The sequence below is a fragment of the Phaseolus vulgaris genome, chromosome 3 (genome assembly GCF_000499845.2).
Source record: "Phaseolus vulgaris cultivar G19833 chromosome 3, P. vulgaris v2.0, whole genome shotgun sequence".
Taxonomy (NCBI): domain Eukaryota; kingdom Viridiplantae; phylum Streptophyta; class Magnoliopsida; order Fabales; family Fabaceae; genus Phaseolus; species Phaseolus vulgaris.
The window spans coordinates 47,957,057-47,974,320 of NC_023757.2; the positions used below are offsets into that span (position 1 = coordinate 47,957,057).

The 17,264-nt window shown below is 32.1% G+C and overlaps 2 protein-coding genes across 2 annotated transcripts; one reads left to right on the plus strand and one right to left on the minus strand.

The window, feature by feature from the left end:
* Positions 1–3,224: 3,224 nt before the first annotated feature.
* LOC137808300 (zeaxanthin epoxidase, chloroplastic-like) lies at positions 3,225–11,058 on the plus strand. Its single transcript, XM_068609331.1, has 16 exons — positions 3,225–4,094; positions 5,144–5,306; positions 5,464–5,538; positions 5,761–5,861; positions 5,934–6,049; positions 7,417–7,628; positions 8,344–8,435; positions 8,619–8,733; positions 8,815–8,918; positions 9,172–9,217; positions 9,354–9,418; positions 9,520–9,606; positions 9,822–9,876; positions 9,970–10,058; positions 10,154–10,238; positions 10,738–11,058. The coding sequence occupies exons 1-16, from the start codon at positions 3,577–3,579 to the stop codon at positions 10,816–10,818; spliced, it is 2,004 nt and encodes a 667-aa protein (XP_068465432.1). The 5' UTR covers positions 3,225–3,576; the 3' UTR covers positions 10,819–11,058.
* Positions 11,059–15,797: 4,739 nt separating this feature from the next.
* LOC137805679 (uncharacterized) lies at positions 15,798–16,451 on the minus strand. The gene has a single exon (XM_068605618.1). The coding sequence runs from the start codon at positions 16,449–16,451 to the stop codon at positions 15,798–15,800; it is 654 nt and encodes a 217-aa protein (XP_068461719.1).
* Positions 16,452–17,264: the final 813 nt, after the last annotated feature.

The following is a 17,264-nucleotide window of genomic DNA, read 5'->3' on the forward strand; positions in this document are numbered from 1 at the left end:
GATAGGATTTACCAAAGAGACCTGCACAAAACCACACCACGACTACCAGGACGGGAAACAAAAACGTTAGTTAAATAAAACAAGTAATCAGTCTTTCAAATACCTCATACAACAGAGAGGTTCCAAACACCAATCAGAATAAGAGAAAACAACCAATTTTTCTTTTACTGTTATACTCAACCATAATGATATGATAATGATATATTATACTCAACCATAAGATCCCGAGATAACTAGAATAATACTTTTTTCTATCTGGAGCTATGGTTCTATCTTTTCAGAGAAAAAAATAATAATTTATCAATTGAGATTGGAGAATATAAAAATTATAAGAAGATAATTTTAAAAATAAAATAGTTTATCACTTGAGATTGGAGAATATAAGAATTATAAAAAAATTAATCAACTAATCTATCAAAGGATTTATGTATTCAACTAGTTTATAAATAAGTAGTCGAAGTATTATATAGACAATGATGACATCATTCTTTCTTATTATCCACTTATATGATATGAAATGTTTTTATTTTAAGAAATATGAGATCTCTAACATATTTTGTTCATGTCGAAATATCAAACTCGTGCATAAGACTATATATTTATGGGTGGTCTAATAGCGGTCCGGTAATAGGTGGCATGATAAGTTCAACAAACTCTCACTAGGATAAAATCAAAATGACTCGACACCATATTAAGTAGTGAACTTTAAGTCTAATTCAATCTTATAAAACAAACGCATAAGGTGAGGTTTGCACCAATTACATACTAGATTTACTTATCTCTAGTTAAGGGGAATCTCTAATGCATTTTCTCATATTTATTAGAATTCAGTGTATATAATAATGGAAATTAAATTAAGAGATTTTTTAATTTATTGTATAATGCATCAATTTAAGTTTAATAAATGTTAAAATATAATAAAAATTAAAATATTTTTTATATTTACTCTCGTCACTTATTCATCTCATTTTGTTTTCAAGAGTAAAACACAATATTATTTCTTCTTATTTTTCATCAATTTTTCTAAAGAAATAAAACAAAAAATCATTAAATAAAAATTAGTTTTAGATACCAAAATAATTAGTTACTGTTTGATTAAATTAGAAACCATTTTATAAACTAAAAACATTATTGGTATCTAAAATAGTTTCTATTATTAATAAAAATTTATAAAATGGTTTCTAAATTGGTATCTAACCATTAAGCTACCAAAGTTTTAGTTACTTACTACTTTATATTCTAAGTCTTTATTAATCTTTTAGAGACCAATTTAAAATCTAAAATATTAGTCGTTAAAACTTAAGTAGCTAATTTAGATACAAATTTAGAAATTATTTTATAAATTTTTATTAATAATAGAAATTACTATGAATAATTTTTTAGTTTTTAAATTAGTATCTATATATATGTAAACCTTTATTTTGATTATGTTGATCTCTAGGAAGCTGCTCATGAAAAACTTTCTATAGTACTAGAAGGTAGAATATATGAAGACCAAATCAATTTACCCAATCACAAGGAACACTTGGTTCCAAGAAAAAAGTTTCAGCCGATTTAAAAGTGAAACGAACAAACCCATATAGAATCCAATATTAGGAATATCTTGTTCCTCCCTAACCATGATATGATTAAAAAAATGAGGCATCTGCTGTAAAAACAAGGGAATATTCCAATCACAACCAGTCCAAAACCGATAGACGGTATTCGAAATGCTAGCACCATCAGACAACCCTACAATATTTGCTAAAGAAGTAGAAGAACACCATTTATCATTCTAGAAATTAATAAAAGTGCATGTATCAACAGTCCAAGAAGTATAATCAAGTAAAATAGCATAAAACTGCTTAATTCCAGACCAAAGAGATGAGGATCTATAAACCTTTTTAAACTCGTATTTTGATTTAAGAACCCTGACTTTCAGGAGAAAAGACCAAGGTTTGTTGCTATAAGTAAAGTTCCAAGCAAGCTTAAGAAAATACGCATTACATTATTTTCATGATGAAGGTTAATAATTTTCAAACCTCCATTCTCAGGAGCAGAACAAATCGTATCCCAATTAACAGTAGCTATGCCTTTTTTTAAAAATATCACCAGTCCAAATAAAATTTCGACACCACTACTCAATTTGTTTAAGAAGTGAAACAAACCATTTATACATATTAAAGCAAGAAATTCATTAATCACCGTATTGATCAATTGAATCTGACTCATCATGCTAAGATATTTACCCTTCCAAGATAGTAACATCAATTTGACTTTATCAGCAAAAGATTGAAAAAGTCGATATTTTTGAACACCAACAAAGATAGACATTCCTAAATAAGTAAAATACAAACAATCATAATTATTAGAAAAAAATACTTTGAATTTTGACACTCATTTATTTTATGATAGTTAAATAACTCTTACATTATCGTAAATCCTCTTTTTCATAATAGTACTTTTCACGTTTGTAACAACTTACAAATCATATATATTTTTATAAAGACCTCATGAAGCAATGATTTCATTTTTTTTAATACTCTTAAGATTTTTTTCAGATTATGGTTTTAGTAATTTAAAATTTGATCTCTCAATAATTACAATGGGAAGAAATATCCATTGAAATTGAGATCAATACCTAGAAATAACTATAAGAATTAACATAAAAGTAGTAGTATCAATATCTATAGTTATAGTTGGTTCAATATTTTAAAAAATTGAATATATAAATAATTAAAATAAGTATAATTATCGGTATTTGTTAATCTGATCACACTACATAAATATTTCTTTTTATATAATTATAATTCATAATACATAAGTATTTTTAAATTTATAAATTATATTACAATTAAAATTGATAATTTAGATGTTTTGAATATGTAAATTACATTTTAGATTTGTGACAAATAATTTCTGAGATGATTAAAAGATAAGTTAATTGTAAAAATAATGTGGAAAATACATATCCAGGGAAAGAAAATATTAAATATCTGCAATATCTTGTAATTTAAAGAGCGTGTGAACTTCTCTTCAATTTAGATATTACGATTTATAGCATAAAATTAAATATTAATTTTTTTGTTAAATTTTCATCGTCACTTGTTGTGAGAAAGTAAGAAAATAAATTCTAATGATTTTTTAAAAAAAGCTAAACGAATGGATAGACGTCCTTATCCACATAGGAAAGTAGCATACGCCAATAAAAATGGATTGTTTGATCACGCTATGGGTTTGAATCCATACGTGGGCGAGTTTACAACATACACAACACTACCATTCATGACCACAATTAAGATACTAAAATGTGTCTGTCACAGTCACCCAACACTAGCAACCACAGACCTCACTTCTCAAACCTTAATTACAACTTACAATGTTTTCAACATCTTCATTCTCCTGATTTTTCTGCCCATTAACTTCAAACCACTGATTCTGTTGTCCATGTTTATCGTCATTATATTTTGCTACTTCCATTCATTCTCAAAACTTCAGCCTGTAATCATATAAATATAACTTCACTTGATTAATGCAACTTAGTATGTGAGTTGAGTCTGAGCCACACAAGACACATTCAGACACGCACCAACAACCATGGCTTCTACTTTGTGTTACAATTCTCTTAACCCTTCAACAACTGCTTTCTCAAGAACCCACTTCTCAGTTCCCGTGAATAAAGAGCTTCCACTGGATGCTTCACCTCTTGTTAGCTATAACTGTCCCCTGGGATGCAGAACCAGGAAGCAGAGGAGAAAAGTGATGTATGTGAAAGGTGCGATGGTAGAGGCTCCACCAAGTGTTTCACCCTCATCACAAGGTGGGAGTGGGGGCCCTTCAAAGAAGCAGCTTCGGGTACTTGTTGCTGGTGGAGGGATTGGAGGGTTGGTTTTTGCGTTGGCTGCAAAGAGAAAGGGGTTTGACGTGGTAGTGTTTGAGAAGGACCTGAGTGCTGTAAGAGGGGAGGGACAGTATAGGGGTCCAATTCAGATTCAGAGCAATGCTTTGGCTGCTTTGGAAGCTATAGATTCAGAGGTCGCAGAGGAAGTTATGAGAGCTGGTTGCATCACGGGTGATAGAATCAATGGACTTGTAGATGGGGTTTCTGGTTCATGGTAAGTGAAGAGGTTAAGTTTATATTTGAATTGAATCAGTGATTTAAGTGTCTATTTTTTTTTTCTTCTTGTTCTATCTTTAGGCATGCAACAGGGATGCTCATACTGGTTTAACCTTAATAAATGTTGAATCGGAAATGACTAGGCATTTAAGGTGCTGGAGCTGGACCATCAGAAACTAATTAGTTAGTTTGAACTGTGAGGCAACAGTATTCATTATTGGCAACATTAGGATATATGGTGATTGAAACCTATTTTCCACAATTGATCGGCATGATCGTTTGAAAGTTGATTTATCACTATGTTTGCTTGGAATCTTCTGTCATATCCTTATTAAAGGAAACAAATTAAGTCATATCCTTATTAAAGGCAACAAATTAAGTCATATCTTTATCAGAAAGGATCAATTCAAATCTAACAGATGATACATTTACAAAATAATGATGTTTTTAACACTCCCCTTGCATGTTCATTACCTAAGAATGTATCCTGTTAAAAATTTCAAACCCTCTGTAATAAAAACCCAGTGAAGGAAAAAATAAAGTGCATCCTTATTTACTAAATATTGCCTCATTAAAAACTTTATTAGGAAAACTAATTGAGAAAAAATCATGGTTAAGGGAAAATAAGTGCATTAATATCAATTGAGAACTTTGATTAGACAAAATATCATGACCTTTGCAAGAAGTACCCTACTAAAAACACTGAAATCTAACAACAGCAGGAGTAAACTCAACTGCAAGGCAAATTCAGATATTTTATAGTGTTTTGTTAATGAGATTGATTACAATTAGTGAGTAAATGCTTGATTTTAAAGTTGGGAAAGCTCAGTGGCTTAATAAGATTCTGTTGAACTAAATTAATCATGTAATTACTTCTATTGTAGCAAACATGAAAAGGGTAGTTCTGATAATGTAAATTTGCCTTTCTTTCATAAACAACAATCTTGCTCCTTTGATATCAAGTTCAGAAAAAAAAAAATCTTTCTACAACTTTCTTAAAGAATTTATATAGCATTTGGTGCTATGAATTGATATATAGTTCGTCAGGTACGTCAAGTTTGATACATTCACTCCTGCTGTGGAACGTGGGCTTCCAGTCACAAGGGTTATTAGTCGAATGGTTTTACAAGAGATCCTTGCCTGCGCAGTTGGGGAAGATGTCATTATGAATGCTAGTAATGTTGTTAATTTTGTGGATGATGGAAACAAGGTAATTAAAGAAAGCTTGTTAAGATTCTCCTCATTATGATATGCATTTTCTGGAGCTTTTATTTCTTTCTAATTGAATATGCATTGGTTGACTAAGATGATTAAACATCATTTGATTGACATATACTACTTTCTCATCCAGCATTCCACAATTTCAGGTAACAGTAGAACTTGAGAATGGTCAGAAATATGAAGGCGATGTATTGATTGGAGCGGATGGTATATGGTCCAAGGTCTTATTAGTTCTTCTCTGATTATGATCTTATTCTTTAGCAAATAATTTTTCCCATATGATAGTAAAAGTCGTGCCTTAACATGACAAATAGAGTGGATCAAATGTGTGTTAGCCTTGTTCTTTCATTGTGAAGTAGTGAATTCTTTCAGTCATTCTGTATGTAAGAGATTCATACAATTATAAATTATGCATTTAATCTTATTGTAGATTTTATGTATAGGTGAGGAAGCAATTATTTGGGCACAAAGAAGCTGTTTACTCTGGCTATACTTGTTACACTGGCATTGCAGATTTTGTGCCTGCTGACATTGAAACTGTTGGGTATGTTGACTCTTGTATTGTATATTTATTTATATTGAGTTGAGAAGCTTACTTGAACTATTTTGCTGGAAGATACCGAGTATTCTTGGGACACAAACAATACTTTGTATCTTCAGATGTTGGTGCTGGAAAGATGCAATGGTATGCATTTCACAAAGAACCTCCAGGTGGTGTTGATGGCCCCAACGGTATGCATTCTATGCGTTTGAGATTTTACACATGTTAGAAGCAGTCTTCACAAACATTAAACTTTCTATGTGGTTTACTTAAAGACATACTTTTTAAATTGTTTCTACTGGCTTTTAGATACTGATGCCGTCTTTGAATCAATTGAACTTGAAAAGAATTTTCAACTGCTGTGGTAATGGCAAATTAATTATTTGTTTGACATTTTGAGCTAAGATCATTTCTATGCTGAGGACCATTGATTATTAAATATGTTGGGACTAGTTTCTAGAAATAGTAAACAATTAGCGGGGTTATATATAAAAAAGGAAAAAACAAGGCATTCTTCACACCTTTGAAACATCAATGCATTTGTTTCATGAATTGCTATTGGATATGTATCTAATATTGATAATCTTGGGCACTTCATTAATTATGTATCAAAATAGTATTCATTGCTGTTCACTATCTACATCAAATCACAATTTTGAAGTGTGCCACCCGGTTTTGTTTGAGGGGCTTATTGTCATCAGACAATGCATTTGTTTTTTTCATAATTTATTGTTCATTTAATGAAAAATAGGTTGTTTCTGGTTGTGTTGGAGAATATGTATAGTTTACTTTATTTATGTTTTTTCTTTTACCAACACATTACCTATTGAGTAAAGGAGAACACTTGTAATAATTATGTTTTACCCAATGAAAAGCAAGACACTAAACGCCTATAAAAGCAACTCTTGGGGTTCATTAGAAATAGTTGAAATTCTTGCAGTTGTGAAATATCATTTTCTCATAATATATGAAGCCTTTCTTCTACATTTTTATTTCATCTATGATCCATCAAAATTTATTTCGTGTTTACTCTGATTAAATCTCCTCCATTAACACTGTTAACACACATCCTTTTCTTTGTATTTCACTTCTAGTGGGTGAAACATATAGCATAGTCTCTTTGTTGACCAGACATGGAAGGTGTCCTCTTTAGGAAGAAATGAGTTTAATATCATTCTTGTTTGTAGGCAGTAGGTTGTGATTTATGATGACTATAACTAATAGTTTCTATTTTGTCTTTGGTAATTGTGCTCTTAGTTTGAATTTGTGGAGTTACATATATACGTATCCCGTCCATTGTGTCTTACTCATTTTCTTCTATTACTTAATCCTCATCTATCTCTTTAGACATGGAATAGACTGTATTATGTTTATCAGGCTTGTATCATGACCATGATAGCTAATCAAAGTGGCTGGGTTCTATAACAAAAATTTACCATTGGAAATGCTCTATTGCAGAAAAATGATGACCTTGAAAAAATACAAATAGAAGTGTGTCTTTATTTTCATCCTTTTCTAAGAGGAAAATAAGTTCAATCATCTTCTTTCTTCATGGCAGGAAAAAAGGAAAGACTGCTTAAGATATTTGAGGGTTGGTGTGATAATGCTGTAGATCTGATACTTGCTACAGAAGAAGATGCAATTCTAAGAAGAGACATATATGACAGGATACCAACATTGACATGGGGAAAGGGTCGTGTGACTTTGCTTGGGGATTCCGTCCATGCCATGCAGCCAAATATGGGCCAAGGAGGGTGCATGGCTATTGAGGTATATATTTATTCTTTTCATCTGGTATTTTAAGTTTGTATGGATACAAGTTATAAGAACTTTTGAGAGTTTCTCCAAAAAATCTCTATATTTCCATTAGCAAACTCTCAAATTCTTTTTGTATCTAAATAGGCCTTTGTCTATTCATCCTCTCTCTCAAATGAAGTATGAAATTATCATGGGTTCACGATTAGTTTCAGAAATTTCCTTTATGCATAACTAGGAATTGATGGAGGAATTGACATACTAGGGGATGCAGGATTGTACAAGATAAATGAAAATTATTAGTTTGAATAAATACTTTTTAGAAGTGAGCACAATGTTATTTCTTGTCATAAATTTCATCTATGATTAAGTCAATATCAATTTTTTCAGCAAAGTAATGAAATATTATTTTCTATTATGACTATTAAACCCTTCATTTGTTTATTTACTATGCTGTATACTAATCCAAACTTGTACTGAAATTTGTTCACTTTTCCTTGGCGAGGGTTTCAAATAAACAATTTTATTGTCGTGCCTCTGATGATAGATTTACACAATTCACAAAAACATGCATAAAATTAAAATATTTTACACTTCAAAACGAGATGAAGATCTACAATGTCAAACCATCTCAACTTCCCTCTGAGAATCCAAATGGGACTGGTACTCAAAGAAACACTTGAAAAGTGAGGCAGAAACCCTTTCTAACAAGCTTGTTTTATCATTTCAGGACAGTTATCAACTTGCACTGGAGTTGGAAACTGCATGGGAACAAAGTATTAAATCAGGGAGTCCAATTGACGTTGATTCTTCCCTAAGGAGGTAATATACCATTTTGCGTACATGTAAAAACAAATGATGATATTAATTAATTAAGGACTTGATTTGAACAGAAAGACAGTTTCTCATTTCAGCCATGGTCCAATAGTTAAATTTTCATCGTTTACACATTGGTAAAGTTGATGATAAATCTCTTTGGTGATTTGTGCCCATTAATACTTTCAGCTACGAGAGAGAAAGAAGACTACGAGTTGCCATTATTCATGGAATGGCCAGAATGGCCGCTCTCATGGCTTCCACTTACAAGGCATATCTGGGTGTTGGTCTTGGCCCTTTAGAAGTAAGAACTCAAATTTTATCAATTAGAGAATGAAAAGTATAGGGAATTTGACACTTCATTGTTGCTTCCCTTACTCTGCAGTTTTTGACCAAGTTTCGCATACCACATCCTGGAAGAGTTGGTGGAAGGTTTTTCGTTGACATCATGATGCCTTCTATGCTGAGTTGGGTCTTAGGTGGAAATAGGTAATGTTTAGAGCCCATTTTTCTTTGTTGGTAGTAGACATGCTTTATTTTTCATACTCGGGTCCTCTCATTCAACATGCAGTTAGAAACCTGTGCCAATGGATACATGATGAGAAGTTTCAAGAAACTGATTATATTGAAAACAATGTTCAGTATTTACTTATGGCCAATAAGACAGAAATATTATTTATGATCATATGTTAAGTTGTGCAGTTTCATTGCTTACAAGTGAAAAATGATGCTACTTTTACAGCTCCAAACTTGAGGGTAGACCACTAAGTTGCAGACTCTCAGACAAAGTACGTTGCTCAAATAGAATTACTTTTGTACTTTGTTGCTGAGAAGATAATGTACATCTGGTAATTTGTATGTTCACATCTATTGGATTTGCTGTGATCTGGATCTTAACATATAGCTATTTGATTATTTATGAAGGCAAATGATCAGTTACGCCAATGGTTTGAAGACGATGAAGCCCTTGAGCGTGCTATTAATGGAGAGTATGTCTTCGACCAAATATGCATGAGTATCATCCCTTACATATTTCTAACCACAAATGTAGATCACATTACTTTTTGTCCATCGTTGTTGTTTCAATTAGGTGGATTTTATTACCGCATGGAGATGGAACAAGTCTTTTAAAGCCTATAGTTTTAAGTCGAAATGAGATGAAACCCTTCATAATCGGGTATGCCTATTGCTGCACCTACTTACAATGCAGTGTGACATAATAGTTCTTAGATTTTACCTCCAATTTAAATAAATTTAATATAGAATTGATTTTGGATGTACCCTTTGAAACATAAACGATGATCTTAATTTCTGGTTGCTGAGCAGTACCATTGCTAACTATTAAAAAAACTAATTTTTTACCCATTTTCTTGTATGTTTTTGTAATTGCAGGAGTGCACCAACGCAAGATCATCCTGGCACTTCAGTTACAATACCTTCCCCTCAGGTAGCACAATTTATCATGACCTGAATCAAACCCGATTCCACACTTGACACTCTTCAACATCATGTAACATAATCAACAAATTATCTTTTTAAGGTTTCTCCAAGGCATGCTCGAATTAACTATAAGGACGGTGCCTTCTTCTTGATTGATTTGCGGAGTGAACATGGCACCTGGATCATTGAGTAAGTAAAAGAAAAGAAAAGAAAAGTGCTTTGTTTTACTTGAAGTTCTACACTCTTGACAAATCTATTTAACATCATTCTGATCATGTCTTCAGCAATGAAGGAAAGCAATACCGAGTACCTCCTAATTATCCTGCTCGCATTCGTCCATCTGATGCTATTCAGTTTGGTTCTGAGAAGGTGAGATGAGAGGTTCTAAAAAACAGTTGCAGTTTTCATATTACACATTTTCACCTTCTAGAACTTATATTTGGTATATGAGATACCACAAATCATTATCAGAAAGACTACACGTTTGCTTGATTCACTGATCACTAGTTTCATTCACAGCCTATAAGAATTGCACATTAATAGTTGGATGGTTCAATGTCACATTTAGTAGGGTTACTTGCTCACATTGTATCTCACACACTCAATGGTCCAACACAAAACTATTAATTTATTTGATCTTGTAATCAATGCCGAAATTTCAGCTGTTACTTTATTTAAGGAGATGTGCACAAAAATATCCAAGTGACATTCCACATTTCCCTCCTCTTTTTCTTAGAAAAATATTTCTACTCATTCACTGACAATAACATACAATCTCCAATGCATACTATCAACTACACATGCCTGAAAAGGTGCAGTTTTATTTTGAATGGTGCATTAGTTGTGATGTTTAAGCATTTATGTGCAGGTTTCATTCCGTGTTAAGGTAACAAGATCCGTCCCAAGAACACCAGAGAATGAAAGGCCTTTAACATTGCAGGAAGTGTGAGTGGTTCTGTTCAGTTGCAATTTGCAAGTAATGGAAAAGTTATACAGGGAAAAATTAAATTTGTAGATCATTATTATCTGGGTTACTTTAGGATGGGGTATTGTACATGTCTATATGGACTTTTAAGAGGGGTTGTTGGTTATAAATTCGTTACCCCACTCCAATACTTTTTGTGTAATAACATTTGTTAGTTAAATAGTTTTATAACATCAATGAAACTTGCACCAAATTAATGTTGAATGGAGTAGGCAATGCCAACCTAAGAATTTTTTCTCTCTTTTAATTGTGATTTATATATTGAAACTATATTTTCGTTAATATAAGAATAGCAAATTAAATCGTTTAACCACTATTTTTCTAACTCTTCTCGAGTAGGAACTATTCTTTGTTTATTATTGAATGGCCCACATTAGGCCCTTTCTTTCTACACCCTCATACTTTCAATCTGCACCCCCATAAATTTAAAAACTCCAAATTTTCCCTTGTGAAATTAAATTACTTGCGGAGGCATTCATTTAACTTTAGAATTGTACCATTCAGACATTTCTTGGATTACATTAAATATAATATTAAATATATTTTTTTAAGTATTTTTAAGTTTGTGCGATTCAAAATATAAATTTGATTTGATTTTCAAATTGTATAATTTGAAATACAAATTTGTATTCCCTCAAATAATTTTGTTAATGATACAAGATCTTATATAAGAAAACCAATTAGCATTTTTCTTTCCTAAAACTTCCAACATTCTCTATCAGTTCCACATTAATAAGAACGATAAACAAAGTGTCAAATGTTAGCGAGTTTTATACATGCTTGCTAAGTTGTTATGAATGCATGAGTATCTATGATGTAATATGCAAATTGTGATGCATTCCTGAGATGTGTTAATCATTTTGGAGTTATTTGTTCGTCATGACCATTATTCTTTGAATATGTGAATGTCTTATGGGTCAAAATTTGTTAAGATATAGATATAAAAGGTTATGCATTTTGGTGGATTCATTACTTATGATTAATAAACTTGTAAAACTTGTCAAATGGGTTTTGGTAAGTAAAAATAATATCACATGACCAAATTCACAATTAAGTGTAGTTTCTCTTTCTTACCTCTCTCTTCCATGGTATTAAGGTAGCATGATCAAGAAAATTGACTAGTATATATCAAAAGGTTCTCCAATTTTTTTTTCTAGTAATATGTTCTAGTGCATGTGCATTCATCATATCAGCACCATTACCATGAACAACTTATTCATGATCTTTTCGATAAACTGACAACATAGATCTTTGTCTATCATCACCTTGAGAGGAAACACCTCGTAGCCATAACTTTGTATATTAACATAATTCATATATAATAAAAAAAAACAATTTAATAAAGTTAATTTTAAAAATAAAAATGCATAAAATTCATAATTTATTATGTTATTGAAAAATATATTCCAAATTTTCAATCCAAAATGCATTTCAAAATCCAAAATTATATTCTAGATTTTACAATTTGGTACGTATTTTTCAATAATATAATGTATAATGTATTGTATAATCATAATACAATTTTAAATCTAAATATACATTTTGGATGGTACATTAATACATTATAAATTGTGCAATTTGAAAACTTACAAAAATATATTACAATTGCAAAAAAACAAAAAAAAATGTTTTCATTACATATAACTGTCACGTTTTTTTATCTGTTATAAAAATATTTGTTAGTTGGAGATATATTTTATTTGAGAGAAACACCTTTCTCTAATTTTTTTATATAGATTAAAATATCTCATAAATATTTAATTTAATTTATTCATTCCTTCTCAATAAAAAAAAAAAGTTGAATAGTTTATATTACAGAAGTTTTATTCTTAGAGGATGGTTCTTTTGTGTTTCCATTAGTGAAGCGAGAGGCCTTTCTTGAATTTTTTTAGTTGTAAGACGTACCCTTCTATAAGTAGTTATCTTAAATAGCATTTAATTTATCAAATTTTAGATTTTGGATAAAAGTATACAAACATAAACGATCTATGATAAATATGATTTTAACTAAAATGAAGGAAAATAATATGAAATGTATGCAGAAATAAGGATGGTTAACATTGATGATGAGAAAAAGGTAATTGAGATGAATGCATAAATGAGAAAATGAGATGTGAAAGGCCAAATAATCCAGATATGGTAAGGCAGAAAATATATATTGTGAAAGAGTGAAGAATCTTAGCTTAATATGAAGATGAAGATGATATGGTCACAATCTCAACCACTGGACCCATTAAACCAAACTGATACCTGCCTAGGTTTGCAAAAAGTGGTGACCACCATGACCCTCTACACCAGACATACATGACACAAAAACTTTGACATATACCTTCACCTTCATCTCCATTTCACACTCATTACACTTTTCACCACTGGGATCAAAAACATGCAGACGTGGCACCTGCAGGTGGACATGGACCCTATGGGTACCTTCACTGGGTGTTTCACTCTCGTGCTGTGCCTGCATCCTCCCAGACACAAACGATTCAAAGTCGCTTCCATTAACTTCTATCCTTTACCAGAACTTTCGTTTAACTTTATTTCTCTATAATTTCTCCTATAAACTAAAATACATTCCGAAACTTCTATAAACATCTTCTCATTAATCATTATGGATTTTTTATTCTTTAATATATCAGAAAATAAGGATTAACTCCACTTATATATATTATAAAATAATTTTATTGTAATCTTCGAAGTTAAGTTTACTTAGTTGCATTTAGTTCAGGTAGGTAGATTATTTGGTTTAAAAAGTAGAAATAAGAAAGAACAGAACCTCCCATAGCTCTTTAGTACAAAGCAGCCAATGCAGAGTACAATTAAGGTCTCCTATGCAGTCTACACAAAAGACAAAGAAGTTTGGTGAAAAATATGGAAGTGAAGTCCTATGTTCCTCTGTCAAGCTGAATCTCCTAGCATCACAACGGTTTTTAAGATCGAAGAAACTGAATCTTCTGAATTTTTTTCAATAGATGAAAATGGTATCTTTTTTCATTATTCATCTGATAAAAGCTTCCCAAAAGATTTAAAGTACAAAACTAATGATAAAGAAACAAAGTAGTGTATAAGGTTGGAACACTGATGAGTATTTGTATAAGAATTAAGTGTCTTATTTTATTTTATTTTATAAAATATTATCAATATTAATTTACATAAATAGTGATAATTTATATATCTTAATCTTGGTACATGATTCAAATATATAAAATAAAAAAAATGACAAAAAAATCATTTGAAATTGTTGTTATGGTGGAATATGACTCATATTTATCGTTTTCTTGGCATAATTAGAAGGTTAGTTACCGTTCACAATTAATTGAAATTATTTGGAGGTTACTTACTGTTCACAATTAATTATTATTAAAGGGAGGTTAATTACCATTAATTATTTTTATTATTGTTGTCTCCTAGAATCAATATATATATATATATATTGGTTTCCTTCAACAATGTAACACAACAAATAGCAACATACACTTGTTTATATCTATACTTATATTTCTCTCTTTTTATTGTACTTCCAGTACCATTATAGTAGAAGTTTTGGCTCTTTCGCCAATGATTTTTTATTTCTATTTAAATGAGTTTTTCACCTAAAAATTTCTAATATCATTATCATTTTTCTTGTTACATTAATTTCTCATAATCTTTTGTTGAAATTATCACCCTTCCACACACGATATCCTACATTTATCTTCAATTTTAAGTATTGAGATTTGTGTTTGTTATGTGTTTATGTTACTGATTTCTAGATTGTGAAAACTATTTTTTTTATGCAAAAAAAAAAACCCCAAAATAACTTTTAGATTTTGCTTATTTATAGAATCACTAGAGTTTCTTTATGCCCCTTTTGATTTAATTACTTACTGGTTATAAAACTTGGGTTGGTCTATCTTGCATCCACACGAAAACGAATACAGCATTTTCTAGTTCCACCACTCATCTAATCTACAATAAAAGCTTGAGTTTGTGCAATTGGTTAAAAGAAGAGCATCATCTAATCGAATTGGGATGAGGGTAAAATGAAATATTTGAACAACATGATAAATTTGTCTACAGTGTTTTTTGTTTAAATAATGGCCTGTGCAGATGATTTAATATACGTCTGATACCATCTGGCACGTCAAATTAAAATGGCAGATATGAAATAATTAGATAGAAGTTATTTGAAATTGAAAGGTAGAAACCAAATCCTATGCACCTTATCCCTGCATTAATCTCACGCCCCATCACACGAACACCTACTTGAATTAAGTGTTAATATGTTTTGCTCCCACAATTGTTTCCAAACACAGGACAATAGTCCAAACCACACAAAATTACCTTTCAACTTCACTTCTTATTCCCCAACAACCACCCCCACTCACGTGCTTCCTCTCTTTTTTCTCTGTCCTCCTCCACTCATACACTTATAAACTAACAAAATCACACTTCATATATATCATTCATTTCAAATTATTTCAACCTATAACATAAATTAATCATTCATTAGACAAAAAACTAATCAAAATGACAACAACGTGTATCAATGTGCCCACTCCAGATCAAACATGTATAAACTATTAGATAAATAATACAAGTCAGGAAGCAAAACAACCATTCATTCTTATAAGGTGTGTTCATAAACTCTTGAAAATTGGGTCTTAGAAACCAGACCCATCTTAACTCTTCTAATCTTCAACACTGAAGCAGGAATATATAATTTAAAAATAGAAAAAGCACACAGACATAGTATTTTACTGTTCATTGTTTATCATGATTTTATTATCATATATACAAGTATACAGAAGATTGGGATGGTACTAATAGACATTTTGTAATTTCAGAAACCTACTAGGATTTATTTTGTGTTCGCACTGTTTCATGTTACAAAGGCGATTTCCACGTTCCAAATAAATCGTGAAACCAAATACAAATGCAATTAATCCCACTTCCAAGTGTCATCACCGGGAAACCGACTCCACCAGTTTCCCTATTCTTTCCACCAGCTGAGGGGGCACCTTCTTAGGCGGTCTCCTCCCCTTCTCCGGTCGCAAATCGAATCCCAAACCCAAGGCATCCGAAACCTCTTCGGAGCTCCACCCGGATTTCCTCAACGAGTCCGAAAACCTTTCCGCCTTCGAAACCAGCGCGTCCATTACCCCTTCATTATCCGTCAAAACCGAACCCAAATCCGAACCGGAGCCGGAAACCATTTCCGATATATCCGATTCGCTCCACCCTCCTTCCCTCAGAACGGATCCCATGAGCCCCACGTAGCCCTCCAACCACTCCGGCGAGGCTCTCCGGTGGCGGTCGACGGCGGCGTCGAGACTGCGGCGGGAGAAAGTGGGGAGGGGGCATTTGGAGGCGGAGTGTTTCTCGGCGACGGATCTCTGCTTTTTGAGAACCGGGTCGGAGTGGGAGTCAGAGCGAGCGAACTCGGCGTGGCCCGAGTTGCGGAGATGGGTTATAACTTTTTCGGAGAGAGCAGAGAATGAGAGAAGGCCGTTACGAACGGTTGGGGCGGAAACGGAAGCGGCTCGAGCCGAGAGGCGTCTGAGACCGGCGAGGTGAGCCGGATTGGGACCGGTGGGTCTGCGGTCGACGTCGACCATTGTTGTATGATGTGATTTGGATTGGGTTTGGAAGTTCTATAAATAGAAAAGGATCAAGTATGAGAAGGAGGTTGCAGATCCTCAGACCCAGCTTTCCGCGGAGTTTCGCGACTTTGGTCTCATGCTAAAATCACTCCTTATTTATAGCACAAGCAAATGGGTCCCCCTTTTCCTTTTTTTTCTTATTTTCCACGTTCACAACTTATTATTTTAATATGTCTAGGTAAAGAGAAAAATTTAATTTTAAGCTTTTTATTTTTTTTCATTTCCTCATAATTTTCTTTCATTCAAACTATTAGAAGATAAAAGTTATTAAAACTTAGAAATAAGTAAAAAGTATTCCATAAATATATTTTAAAATTGTTTCACCAAGAGATTTCGATAAAGAAGACTTGGTGTGGACATACATGTCGAGTCCTGCAAAGTTAAGTTAGCAACTTAATAGAAAGGTCCTTTTAGAGTAAAAGAGACACTAAAATATGGTGTGTTGCGCCAAGAACATTTATCTCGATAAGTTATACCAAAAACATGAAAAAACTTATTTGAAGTTTTATTAGAGTTAGTGCAAGTGTTATCGAGTCTATAAAAAAAGAATTTTTTTTATTCAATACTCATTCATCAATATAAAGACTATTGTTTGCTTATAACTATACAACTTATACATTTATTTTACACAAACTCTCTCCTCGACAAACCTCAACTAAGGATGTTCGTCCCTTATTTGTCCTTTCGAGTTAACCTCGGCCAAAGATGATTTTTTTTTTCTTTTACATAAGTGACCATCCAGAGAAACCATCGTTCAATCATGCACTG

Excerpts from the sequence above, each read along its gene's own strand:
- LOC137808300 (XM_068609331.1), top strand. The coding sequence starts at position 3,577 with ATGGCTTCTACTTTGTGTTACAATTCTCTTAACCCTTCAACAACTGCT. Across the intron at positions 5,862-5,933 it reads GCTGACATTGAAACTGTTGG|ATACCGAGTATTCTTGGGAC; the intron begins GTATGTTGACTC and ends TTTTGCTGGAAG. Across the intron at positions 10,059-10,153 it reads CATGGCACCTGGATCATTGA|CAATGAAGGAAAGCAATACC; the intron begins GTAAGTAAAAGA and ends TCATGTCTTCAG.
- LOC137805679 (XM_068605618.1), bottom strand. The coding sequence starts at position 16,451 with ATGGTCGACGTCGACCGCAGACCCACCGGTCCCAATCCGGCTCACCTC.